The sequence below is a fragment of the Bos javanicus genome, chromosome 19 (assembly GCF_032452875.1).
Source record: "Bos javanicus breed banteng chromosome 19, ARS-OSU_banteng_1.0, whole genome shotgun sequence".
Lineage (NCBI taxonomy): Eukaryota > Metazoa > Chordata > Mammalia > Artiodactyla > Bovidae > Bos > Bos javanicus.
In genome coordinates, this window is record NC_083886.1 from 27859825 (window position 1) to 27872381 (window position 12557).

General features: G+C 56.1%; 3 protein-coding genes across 33 annotated transcripts in view; 1 reads left to right on the forward strand and 2 right to left on the reverse strand.

The window, feature by feature from the left end:
* The first annotated feature begins 4349 nt into the window (after nucleotides 1-4349).
* On the forward strand, nucleotides 4350-10456 carry CHRNE (cholinergic receptor nicotinic epsilon subunit). 4 transcript variants are annotated; one of them, XM_061390896.1, is made up of 12 exons: nucleotides 4358-5958; nucleotides 6218-6360; nucleotides 6479-6523; nucleotides 6634-6743; nucleotides 6886-7041; nucleotides 7341-7441; nucleotides 7820-8020; nucleotides 8098-8212; nucleotides 9486-9600; nucleotides 9681-9867; nucleotides 9952-10058; nucleotides 10175-10456. In XM_061390896.1, exons 1-12 carry the CDS (start codon nucleotides 5913-5915, stop codon nucleotides 10322-10324), a joined length of 1476 nt encoding a protein of 491 aa, XP_061246880.1. In that variant the 5' UTR covers nucleotides 4358-5912; the 3' UTR covers nucleotides 10325-10456. The 4 variants fall into 4 exon arrangements, with proteins under 4 accessions (XP_061246879.1, XP_061246881.1, XP_061246877.1 ...); XM_061390895.1 differs by having other exon boundaries at nucleotides 4350-5958; nucleotides 9681-10058; nucleotides 10138-10302; XM_061390897.1 differs by lacking the exon at nucleotides 9952-10058 and having other exon boundaries at nucleotides 4352-5958; nucleotides 10175-10302.
* C19H17orf107 (chromosome 19 C17orf107 homolog) lies at nucleotides 8360-9456 on the reverse strand. The gene is made up of 4 exons (XM_061390900.1): nucleotides 9238-9456; nucleotides 8926-9126; nucleotides 8556-8825; nucleotides 8360-8477 (listed from the first exon to the last, which is right to left on the reverse strand). Exons 1-4 carry the CDS (start codon nucleotides 9439-9441, stop codon nucleotides 8379-8381), a joined length of 774 nt encoding a protein of 257 aa, XP_061246884.1. The 5' UTR covers nucleotides 9442-9456; the 3' UTR covers nucleotides 8360-8378.
* A 493-nt stretch (nucleotides 10457-10949) lies between the features above and the next one.
* Nucleotides 10950-12557, reverse strand: part of MINK1 (misshapen like kinase 1) — a 47081-nt gene continuing 45473 nt past the window's right edge. For all 28 annotated transcript variants that reach the window (XM_061390865.1, XM_061390878.1, XM_061390864.1 and 25 more), the window contains 3 exons: nucleotides 12341-12500; nucleotides 12115-12254; nucleotides 10950-11797 (listed from right to left, as the gene is read on the reverse strand). In XM_061390865.1, coding sequence (XP_061246849.1) covers nucleotides 11714-11797; nucleotides 12115-12254; nucleotides 12341-12500 — 384 coding nt within the window. In that variant the 3' untranslated portion in view covers nucleotides 10950-11713. The remainder of the gene's footprint in view (nucleotides 11798-12114; nucleotides 12255-12340; nucleotides 12501-12557) is intronic.

Here is a 12557-nt window from a genome sequence, read left to right on the forward strand (position 1 = left end):
CCAGGCCTGGATCAGGTGCCTGACTCCAAATCAGCCTCTTCATCCCTCAGGCGATGTTCATCCAGAGCAAACACTGGAAAGATGCTGGCTCAGCTCTGGGCCGGCACTGGCGGGTGGGGGAGGGGCAGGGGGGAGGGAGGGTGAGAGCCCCTCCTGGGGACTCCCCCAGGGAAGGATTTTCTGATGTGCTGACTCTGCAGGAGATGCCCCTGGGATTCACTGGTGTTAGCAAGATCTCCACCCGTAAGTTACCACCCCGCTGAGACTCTGCAGTAAAGCCCTCTCCTGGAGAACATGAGAGATGTCTGGGGCCAGCGACCCAGGCTTCAGTCCCAGGTTTGGGATTACGATTCCTCCTCACTGTCCCTCCACCCCAGGCTACTCTCCTACATGCAGGTTGTTGGTCCAAGTGTGGGTTTGCCCCTTTATGTGTCTTACATGACGTCTATGTGTGTGTGTGTGAGAGAGAGCTGTATTGTTTATACATGATGTAGTGATGGTGCTTAAACTGAGGAGTTAGTCCATCGTTTGGAAAATGGACAGAAACCACACCTGGAGGAGGTTGAATGTAAACCTGAGGACACTGGACTCTGAGGTTGAGAGCTTTTTCAAAGGGCCCTTGTCACCATCAGTCTTGGAAGTGAGACATTTCAATCCTGGCTGGAAGGGTGTGATGCGTCTTCAATTGTGGCTGTGAGAATGGGCTCATGACAGGGTGTCCTGGTAACTAGATATGTAGGAGGCAGGTTGGGTTGGTTAGTGATGGATGGCACTGGTCGTGTGGCCATGCCCACCACCCTGGGTAAAGGGGGGCATCTTTGGCCCATTCCACCACCTTTCTGTGCCTGCACCCACAGCATCATGGCATCAGGCAGCAAAGCCTGAACTGGCTGCCTCTGGAGAGAGGTCAAGGCTGATGTGGGGCCAAGACTAGGGGTGAGATGCGGTGGAAGACACAAGAGAGCAGAGACCACACAGTAGGAAGAGGACGTACGAGAAAGAAAAAGCAGGCGTGAGAGGAGCCCAGAGCAAAGGCAGCAGTGGCCAGTTCCCAGGGCTGCCTTGGGCGCTGACAGTGGTCCAGGCTGTCCCAGTCTATGTGGAAACCTACTGGGGACCTCACTCGTGAATCTGACTCTTGCAATGCAAAGAAGCTAAGTGACACGGGACCCTACCCACACCTTCTGCTCGTCACCTGTAAAATCTCTTCCTCCTCCTTGGGGCTGTGGGTTATTCATCTCCCTAATCAGAGCATCTGGCCCTGTGCAGGGAAACTTGTAGGTGCCTATTAATGTTTGAATAAATAGCTGCATTTATCACAACAGTCCTTGGCCCAGCCTTCGCCCAGAGGCTGTGGAATGAGCAGCAGTGCAGATTTTAGACCCAGTACCCATATCAGCCATGTGCAAGGAGGTGAGCTGGGCCAATGAGATTCTTTCTGGGCGACTGAAGTCTAAAACGAGCAATGAAAAGCATTACCAGGAGGAGCTGAGGTTTCAAGGGTGTGTGGGGAAATGGAAAAGCTGTGTGGACCCTCAGTGTAAGGTTATGAAGGACCTTACAGGACAAGGAAGGAGACCCCACAATGGTGGATGTGAAATGGTTCTGTGGCCTGTGAAACGAACACAGGTGTCCATGATCAATAAAGCTGACTGTAAGCCTCAGGCGTCGTTGCCAATCTACTTGTGTGACTATAAAAGGGAGAAGAACCTTTGTTTTCTTCTACAAGTTAATCACCAAAGGGATGTTGCCTATAAGCTTAAGTTACACATAATGGCCCATCTCTGGGACACTTGTCACCCAGGTAATGAACACTAAGCTAAAATACCTTTGTTTAGCTCACAAGGAAGCATCTTCCTGACCAGGCCCATCTGTGAAAGACTGAAGGCAGGAAGAAGTTCCTCCAGGAGTCTGGCCAGAACCAGGACTTTACTCCCTCCTTTTAGTGTTAAAAGAAGCCTGAATTCTAACTCAAGGAAGATGGTTCATAAGGACACAAGTCCACCATCTTCTCAGGCTGCTGGCTTTCTGAATAAAGCATTATTCCTTGCCCCAACAACTTGTCACTTGATTTATTGACCTATTATATGGCAAAGCAGTATGAGCAGCCAGTCTTGCTGCTCGTGGCCAGCCAGCTCTGGTTGGGGGATTTTGGGGGTAAGGACCTAGCAGCTGCCCAGACCACTCATCCTGAGGATCTTCCCCTTAAAATTCCCTGAAGCTGCTCTGGCTGCCCCAGCTCTTAGCAGGTGGAGCAAGGAATCAACAGCTCATGCAGTAGGTAAGTCACTCCATGTACCAAATGGAGATTTTATTTCTTCTCCATCTGGGGCTTCTTTCCTTTAGAATAAGCCAATTTGTATTTGAGTGGAGTGTGTGTGTGTGTGTGTGTGTGTTCAGTCGCTCAGTCGTGTCTGACTCTGAGTGACCCCATGGACTGTAGAGCCCACCTTGTAGAGCCCACTGTAGGCTCCTCTTGTCCATGGAAATTTTCAGGCAAGAATACTGGAGTGGGTTGCCATTTCCTACTCCAGGGGATCTTCCTGACCCAGGGATTGAACCCTCGTCTCCTGCATCTCCTGCATTGGTAGGCGGATTCTTTACCACTAGCACCACCTGGGAAGCACATTTGAGTAGGGCACCATGTTGGAAAGAGGATGAGGACAGAGTTGACGGACTTTTACGCAATTTGTGTGAACTGGTTTGTTTATTTGGATGCTGGCATTTGCGTGTGCTGTTTGTCTTGTATTTATGTCTTTCTAAAAAATGGGGAATGGGGAGTTCCATGGTGATCTAGTGGTTAGGATTTGATCTTTTCACTGCTGTGGCCCAGTTCAGTCCCTTGTTGAGGAGCTGAGATCCTGAAAGCCATGTAGTGTGGCCAAAAAAAAAAAAAAGGGAAATATTTCAAGTATGCCTGCAGAAAGTCCTCAGAGGCGTATTTTGGGTAAGTGGTCTGATTACAGCTATGAAACCATGACTAAGAAGTTGAAAATGTGTGGCCCAGTACCTGCTGGGATCTCCACAAGGGGTTCATTATGCAGGGTTATCCTGGGACCCCGTGTACCATGTACTGCTGTCCTTGCTTTGTTAATTACATCACGTGTGGTCTCCCGTGTCATTGGTATCTGTTAAACCCCAAGACCAGACTTGAGGGTTTATTTAGGATTTTTGGTTTACCCTTTAGGTTTTTGGTTTCATATTGTTTTGGTAGCATTTCTCCAGTTACAGCCAAAACAGTTTTATGATATTTGAAACTCCTACTGATGTCGAATGGAGGAAAGGAATAGAAAAAGTCTGTTCTTGTCTAAAAGTGGGACATTCCCAGGGCGAAGAGAAAGATTCCACTTGGTTCCTAAAAATCAACAAAAGCCCTGCTCCAGAATTCAGTCTGGTTGGTTGATGCTAAGGCAAAAAAGCATCCTTTGTATTGTTAGAGGTGACCACCTGCTATATGGTTTTATAGCAGTTTTTGAATGGCTCCATAACTATTCTGTGAAGAAGCAAGGGAAAATGATGAAATCTTCCTATGTTGTGTGGCTCAGTGGTAAAGAATTTGCCTGCCAATGCAGGAGACTTGGGTTCAATCCCTGGGTCGGGAAGATCCCCTGGAGAAGGAAATGGCAACCCACTCCATTCCTCTTATATGCAAGCCCTTGTGCAAGCTCTTGTGCTACTGCATCAGGGTGGGTGGGAAAATGTCAGACAGTTGTTCAGTTACTAGGTCATGTCAGAAACCCAAGGGTGGGACTTCCCTGTGGTTCAGTGGCTAAGACTCTGTGCTCCCAATGCAGGGGCCTTAAGCTCAATCCCTGGTCAGGATGCTAGATCCCATATGCTGCAACTAAGAGTTCAAATGCCCCAACTAAGACTCGGTGCAGCCAAATAAATATTTTTTAAAAAAGAAAGAAACCCAAGGGCAGGGTGAGGGAATGTTGCTCCAACCTTTGGTCCAGCTGGCTGTCCCAGCTGCTTCACTGTTATGCCACTATATACACCCCTTCCACCATCGCTTGCTCCTATTTGGCCCCAATTCTAATTCCTGACTCTGGGGCTCAGAAAGTGGTCAGACTGGCTCCTTTTCCTTATAGGGATCAACTGGAAAATCCTCTGTTAGTTCCTGAGGCACAGGGACCTGGTCTGGTATCAACAGCTAAGACTCAGCAGGGAACCCAATTTGGGCCAGATGCCACTCCCTGGCAGAGAAATTTGCCTTGCACGTTATCCCCCATTGACTGTGGGGAATTGTAATAAGGAAGAACCTTGTGTGTTCTATGATGTTAATCACGAAAGAAATGTTGCCTATAAGCTTAAATTATACATAATGGCCCATCTCTGGGAACTCTGTCTCTTAGGGGTTATGTCATATGCTTAGTAATGTCATTACTGAGCATTAAGTAAAATACCTTGGTTTAGCTCACTGGAAACATCCTGACCAGGCCCACAGGTAAGTGGCTGCAGGAAGGAAGACATTAACACATACCTTATAGAGTGTGGCTGGAACCAGGACTTGGCCACCCGTCCCCTCAACCCAACTTAAATAGAAAAGGAACCTGACTTCTGATTCAGAGAAAATGGTTCCTTGAGACACTAGTCCACCATCTTCTCCATCTGCTGGCTTTCCAAATAAAGTTGCCCGACAACTTGTCTCTCGATTTATTGGCTTGTCATGTGGCAAGCAGCAGGAGCTTGGACTCAGTAACATGACCTTGGACCTGACCTGGAGTCCTCTTTGATACGTTTAGCACAATGGCAACTGCTTTGCTGTACTGGTGTGAGGAAGAACATGTAGTGTAAAGAGTGCTTCCTACCCCATAAGGAAACACACGGGAAATTTCTTAAAGCAGATTCCTGGCCCCTCCTCTGTGTCATCTTACTAAACTGGGATTCTTTGGGAATGGAGCCAAGGAAACTGCATTTTAAACAAGTATAGCCAGTAATTGATTAGGGTGGTCCAAGGAGACTGGTGGCTCAGATGGTAAAGTGTCTGTCTACAATGCAGGAGACCCAGGTTCGATCCCTGGGTCGGGAAGATCGCCTGGAGAAGGCAATGGCAATCCACTCCAGTACTATTGCCTGGAAAATCCCATGGACAGAGGAGCCTGGTGGGCTACAGTCCATGGGGTTGCAAAGAGCCGGACACGACTGAGCAACTTCACTTCACTTCACTTCAGGAGATTTAGGAAAGACTGAAAGGTGGGTTTTGAATGAGGTGGGGCAGTCAGTAACTTTCAGATGTGGCCACAAGGTGGCAACAGAGAGATGGAAAACGAGGATCTCTGTAGGTGCCCACCCAGACAGAGCTGCAGGTGGGTAGACACTGGGACTGGCTCTGGGAGGAGATGGGCCCTGCACTGTGGCACCGTCTCTTTTGCCATGTGGAGTTTGTTATTGCAGGCTAATCCCCTGTGGCTGCCTGTCTCATTACCAGATCTTTATGGACACTCTGCTTTTGCCGAACTCTGCTATCAGAAACTGCATTTGTGTGACCTTGGCTGGGTTATGGGTGGTGCTGAGTGTAGCAGGCAAGGGATGTCACCTGCACAGGGCAGCTGACTCAGAGGATACCAGTGCAGTGTTGAAAGCAGGACCTTCCACACCCCCTCTGCCAGGTTTGTGGTTCCAGGTGTTTAAGGACCTGCCCACCAGCATCGGGCCTGCTCCAGTCATAAAAGGATCGGGGCTGGGGCTGGACAGCTGGCCGAAGCCCAGGCAGAGAAGGCTGGGATGGGGTGGGGGCAGGGAACTCAGGATGGGGCAGCTGCCTCTGGAAGCAGCCAAGATGTCCCTGGCTGCAGTAGGGGTAGTCAGAGCCCGGAACTAACACCCTCCTCCCCCTCACTCAGGCACCCTGGCCTGCCCCCGTCTGAGCCTGCCAAAGCTCAGAATAACCTGGGGGACCAGACAGCGGAATGGCAGGGGCTCTGCTCTGCGCCCTGCTCCTCTTGCAGCTCCTCGGTATGGGCCAGGGTCGGGGGAAGAGGTGGGACGCACACACACAGGACACTGACATAAAGGGACAGGACAGAGACCGACTGAGATGTAGACAGACATATTTGGTCCCCAGGCACAGTATCACTAGTTCGGGAGACAGACATGGGAAAATACACAGCCTCAGAGACATACAGAGAAGCAGAGACCTGTAGACCCGGAGGCAGAGCAGAGCGGCTCCCCAGACTCTCCCTGTCCTGACCCTGCTGCTTGGCCCCATCCCCAGGCAGAGGTGAGGGGAAGAATGAGGAGCTGCGCCTTTACCACTACCTCTTCGACACCTATGACCCAGGACGCCGGCCAGTGCAGGAGCCCGAGGACACTGTCACCATCTCCCTCAAAGTCACCCTGACCAACCTCATCTCCCTGGTAAGGTACCCGCACCGGCACCCGAGTGCCGTCTCGGAGCCTAAGATCCCACTTCTGGCCCCAAGCGCTCAACTCTCTCCTAAAGCTCTCCCCCATCATCTTCATCTCCCGCCCGCAGAACGAGAAAGAAGAGACCCTCACCACCAGCGTCTGGATTGGAATCGTGAGTCAAGGCTGGGGAACAGCGTGAGATCTGGTTTAGGGGACCCTTTTCTCCCAAAAGCCTCGCAGGCAGCGCGGCACACGTCCTTCCGTCCCCTCCCCCGCCCCTAGGACTGGCAAGATTACCGACTCAACTACAGCAAGGGCGACTTTGGGGGCGTAGAAACCCTGCGGGTCCCTTCAGAACTCGTATGGCTGCCAGAGATTGTGCTGGAAAACAAGTGAGGACCGGGCCAGACTGGAGCGAAGCCGAGGTCTGGGGAGGGGTGGAGGCTGGGCTGGACCTGGTTGGGGCAGGGGTGTTGCTTGGGGGGTGAGGGAGCCGCAGATTTGGGCCAACTCTCGGTTTCCTGGAGCCCACAGTATCGACGGCCAGTTCGGGGTGGCCTACGAGGCCAATGTGCTGGTCTCTGAGGGCGGCTACGTGAGCTGGTTGCCCCCGGCCATCTACCGCAGTACCTGCGCCGTGGAGGTCACCTACTTCCCTTTCGACTGGCAGAACTGCTCGCTCGTTTTCCGGTGGGAAGACTTACTTGTTCGCAGGCCCGGACAATTGAGGGATTAAGGGGTGGGGCCAGGTGCGCGGGGGCGGGGAGACCTCTAATCCGGGGCGGGGCCTTGTGCTGGAGGTGGGGCTAGGCATTCGAAGGCGATAGCGCGCTCTAGAGGATGAGAAGTAGGGGTGGAAACCCAGGCTTGGAGGCGGGGCTTGGTGATCGGGCGGAGCGTAATTCCCCTGCCAGAACCCGGCTTCCAGGGCGGGGCCTGAGGCCCGGGTCCCAGCCTCTGGGGTCGGGGTTGGGATCCTGGCTCCGCAGCTCCCAGACGTACAATGCCGAAGAGGTGGAGTTTGTCTTTGCGGTGGACGACGAGGGCAAGACCATCAGCAAGATCGATATCGATACTGAGGCCTATACTGGTTAGGCTCCCCTCCTGCTCCGAAAAACCCGCTTCTAGACAGATCCCGAGAGGGGACTTGCACAGTGGGGTTGCCCTGGGCCCTCGATGCTGGGACTGACTGACAGCCGTGCTTTAACTTGAACCTTCCCTGAAATCATTCTTGATTGTCGGCCTAGTACTCCTTCCTCCCTTGTGGTGGTTCCGTAAGCTCCCTGGGAACGCCCCTTTCTGACCCAATTACCAGCCCACCTGCCCTGGCCCAGATGACTTTCATCCTCTCCTCGCCTGGAATTGCAGGCCCCCCCACCCCCCCACACACTGTCAGATGTGGGGACGGAGAGCAGAGCAGGGCGCCACATTCCCCGAGAGCTGGCTGACCGCGCCTCCCGTCCTGCAGAGAACGGCGAGTGGGCCATCGACTTCTGTCCCGGGGTGATCCGCCGCCACGACGGTGACTCTGCGGGTGGCCCAGGGAAAACTGACGTCATCTACTCGCTCATTATTCGCCGGAAGCCACTATTCTACGTTATTAACATCATCGTGCCCTGCGTGCTCATCTCGGGCCTGGTGCTGCTCGCCTACTTCCTGCCCGCGCAGGGTATGGAGTCGCCCAGACCCCAAACCCGGGGCCCCTCCTGGGGGGCGGGGCCTGTCCTCACCAGGCACTCCCTCCAGCCGGCGGCCAGAAATGCACCGTTTCCATCAACGTCCTGCTCGCCCAGACCGTCTTCTTGTTCCTGATTGCCCAGAAAACCCCAGAGACATCTCTGAGCATGCCGCTGTTGGGCAGGTGAGGGACGGAGAGGATCCCGGCGGTGACTGCGCGGGGCGTGGCTAGCGTGAAGGGCGGGGCCAGACGAGCACGGGGCGGGGCCAGGGGGGGTCTCAGTGGAGAGGGCAGGGCCAATACTTAAGGACTCCCGAGTAGCCTTAACTGTACGGTCCCCACCTGGGCTTTATTTGGACGTGGGGCAGGGCTGGGATCGTGGTGGGTTCTTCGGTCCTCCGTCCTCTGCAGTGCTGCTGGACGCCAACTTGAAGCCTCCGGAGTATCTCTGCTGGGAGTGGGCCGGCTCAGTGCCACCCAGCCGGGACGCCTCTAGCCCCCAACTCTCCCCTCATCTTGAACTCACCGGTTCCCCAGGGGTTCCGAGGTCCAGATGGCGTTGCCACTGTTGCAGGAATGAGGCTGACCCCTGCAGACCTCGTCCACACAGGCATAGCCAGGCCCCCTGGAGCAGGAGCCGGGCGCTCGCGCCTGCTGCAGCCCCCACTTGCAGAGCCCCCTGCCCCGCGGCCTGGGCTACCCGGGCCAGGGCTCCACCCGGATCCCCAGCGTCTGGGCCCGGACCCGGGCCGCCGTCTAGTCGCCGTAGCTCCTGCTGCACCCACAGGGCTGAGATCTGTCGTGGGGATACAGAAGTTGGTGGGGATGCAGAGGTCTCTGCTCCTCGATCCCCTTTCCCGACTCCCTCCTCTGCGCCCCGCTCCCCGGCGCCCCACCTCTAACAAGGTGGCCCCGAAGTTCACTACGCTGGCCGCGGCTTCTCTTAGCACTAGCCCCAGGGTGGGCTTCCGGGCAGGCGGGTTCTCCGGCTCTCGAGGCTCCAGGGACTTCAGTTCTCTGAACCTCTGCTCCAGATATTCATGGGCTGCGGCCGCAACGAGCTCCAGGGAAGACAGAAGGGGGGGCTGGAGGGCCACCTGGAAAGGCACAGGGGCAGCGGGGTCATCGGGACATAGGGCAGAGGTCACCGGGCGGGGGGCGGGGGGCGCTGGAAACCTTCCCAGAGCGTCTCGAGGGTGTAGGCGCACCTCCGTGGAGCTGTGGAAGTGGTAGACCCACAGCAGGGTTTCCAGGGAACTGGGGGTCCCCTTCATGGTTGCCACTGGCCGTGCGAGGGCGGGGAGAAAGACCGGGCCGGGGGGCGGACCGTCTGGCCCTGCCAGGAGCAGCTCCACGCCTGCGGAGAGGTGCGTTTGTGAGGTCAGAGGACCTGTGGCCGCTCTGTGGCTCATGGGCAGCAGGGAGGCTGTGACATCACGAACTCTGGGCTCCTCAGGTACCTCATTTTCGTCATGGTGGTCGCCACACTCATTGTCATGAATTGCGTCATCGTGCTCAACGTGTCATTGCGGACGCCCACCACTCACGCCATGTCCCCGCGACTGCGCCACGTAAGCATCGGGTGGGTGGGCTTCGGGAAGGAGGTGGGGCTTCAAGCTAACCTCGCCCCGCCCCGCCCCGCCCACCCCAGGTGTTGCTGGAGCTGCTACCCCAGCTCCTGGGCTCCGGCGCGCCCCCCGAGATCCCCCGAGCTGCCTCGCCCCCAAGGAGGGCGTCGTCCCTGGGCCTCCTGCTCCGCGCGGAGGAGCTGATACTGAAAAAGCCGCGGAGCGAACTGGTATTTGAGCAGCAGAGGCACCGGCACGGAACCTGGACGGGTGAGCGGACTGGCCCGAGTGGGCCAAGGGGGGCGCCTTCAAGGGCTAGGTTCTTGATCACCCACCCCGGGTCGCCCCCACCAGCTACCCTCTGCCAGAACCTGGGCGCTGCCGCCCCCGAGATCCGCTGCTGTGTGGATGCCGTGAACTTCGTGGCTTCAAGCACTCGGGACCAGGAGGCCACTGGCGAGGTGGGCGGGAGCACCAAGGTGGGGTGAGGCGCTGGGGGCCCTCCGCCATCCCTGACTCTTGCGCATCTGGCTCCTACAGCTTTTAGGGACTCAATTTGTGCCCACCCCTTCCCCAGGAGGTGTCCGACTGGGTGCGCATGGGGAAGGCCCTTGACAGCATCTGCTTCTGGGCTGCTCTGGTGCTCTTCCTCGTGGGCTCCAGCCTCATCTTCCTCGGAGCCTACTTCAACCGAGTGCCTCAGCTGCCCTACCCGCCATGTATGTAGACCTGAGGCCACAGCCACACCGACAAGAATTCCCACCCGTCTCCAGGAGGATATTTGAAAAACACCTTGCTACCACTGCTTTATTACTATCCTTTCCCACTGCCAATGATAAATCTGTATTCAACTTCACAAGGAGTCACGTGTGCGCACATGTGTGGGTCCGGCCACCTGGCTGGCATCAGAAAGAGCTGCAGATGGTGCAGGCAGGCTCCCACATGTCAACCCTCTAGAAAGCAAGAAACACTCTCACTTCAGTCTTCCTGACCTCCCAGTATTTCTTGGGCCCCAGTCCCATGTGATCCTCTCAGAAGCCAAACAGGAGAGACCCATTTCCAACACTTGCACATTGAGAGGCTGAAGCCAGGCACCTCTGTGGCCTGGCCAGGCTGGAGTGGGTAGGAACCAAATGGTCTCAGCTCAAGGTCCACAGGTTTAAGGCTGAGGAGGCCTGGGCCTTCCCTTAGTTGTTTCTTGTAGGTTCTCTTAGCCCAGCACTGCCCATCCACCCCCTCTCCACTAAGATTCAGGGATTGCAGATTCCCACCCCCTTCATCCCAGCCATGCTGGTGGGCCCTGGCTAGAACCCGGGGTGATGAGAGAAAACAGAGTAACCTAGGGCCTGAAGTGGTGGGAGCTGGTTGAATTGTCTTTATTAACAAACGAGATCTCCAAGGCCACTACATTGAGGAGGGGTGGGGGCAGGGAGGGGGCGGGCTACTTGCTGCTCACACTATATACAGATGCAAGCAAGGGGGGGAGAGGGTGAGAGCTCCCTGCTCCCCCCTCCACCGGGGAAGGGCAGAGGCTAGAAGAGATGGGGGTTGGAAAGGGGTAAATGTTTTGGCTGGCGGGGTCCCCCCTCCATTCCCTGGGGTTTGGGGGGAGGGTAATCATTAAAGTGCTTTCAGAAAATGAGGAAATGGTCCCTGCCCCTGGAGTGGCTGGTGACCCCCCTAAAACCTAGGGCCCAGTGACCCCCCCCAGGGTCTGGTACATTCAAGGGGGGAAGCCGGCTCCCCTGACGTGCAAATGATGGGGCCCAGGGCCCTGCCAAGTCAGCAGCAGTGGGGTATGGGGTCCAAGCCCCAAGCACTCTCCTTGTAAGTGGAGAAAGGGGGGTGGGGCTAGGCCCACTCAGTTCCTGGTAAGGGGAAGCTGTGCCTCTCCCTGGAAGTTGGGACAGGCACAGTTCTGGGGAGAGAACATGTTGGGGAAAAGGATGGTCACGTGATCACAAAAGCATCAGGGGTCAGAGGTCACGTTCCCAGCAGGCTCCAGTGAATCAAACCAGTAAAAGCAAAAGCCCAGGGAGGGAAGAGAAGGGCGGCCGGGGAGTCTGGCTGTGGGGGGTGAGCTGGTCCACAGAGGCCAGCCCAGCCCAGGGCCCCGTCACCAGTTCATGATGCAGTTACGGTTCAAGGTCATGAAGTAAACTTGGCTGCTGCCCCCGGAGCGGACCGAGGCGAAAAATACCTGGGTAGGGAGGAGAAGAAGTCACCAGGGTGTGTGGGGCAGCCAAGGTGGAGGTGCTTCAGTTAACTGGGAGGAAGGAGAAACTGCAGGATTTAGTCCCGCAGAGTGCCCCCATTCCCCTCCAAAAGGCAGGAACATGCAGCATGAAGGAGCCCAGACTTCTTAGACACTGAAGGTGGGGGAAAGGCAGGCTGCCTCTCAGAAAGACCTATCACCACCCCGCCCCCAGCTCTGCCCAGGGGCCCAGGAAGGGGTGGGAGTAGGGGTGGGGATGGGGCCCACGCTGTGCAGGAGCCTGGGCGGCTTATTACTCCTACCTTGTCGTTCCGCTCACACAGGAACTTGAGCCTCTGGGCTCGTTTGTGCATGAAGACCCCATCCAGGTGGCCCGTCTCCACGGAGCGGATCTCAATGGCTTTCTCTCCCCAGCCCATGATCTGGTTGGAGCAGATGTAGGCTTGGGGGGAAGCGGAGAGGGGTGGTAAGTGGGCTACAGCCCGGCTGGCTCGGGGACACAGGCCAGGGGGCGGGCCCCTCACTCACCCACAGAGGTGGGCATCTCTCCCCACTGCAGCACCACGTCCTTGATGATCCGGCCGTACGTGTTGACGTAGACACCCTCATCCTCATAGCACAGCAGCATCTCCATGCCGTCCGTGTTGGGGAGGAAGATGATGGCGTGGGGTGTGATCTGGCTCTGGATCTGGGGAGGAGAAAGTGGGTGGGAGGCCCCAAGGCTGGGCCCAGGCCGGGGACCCCG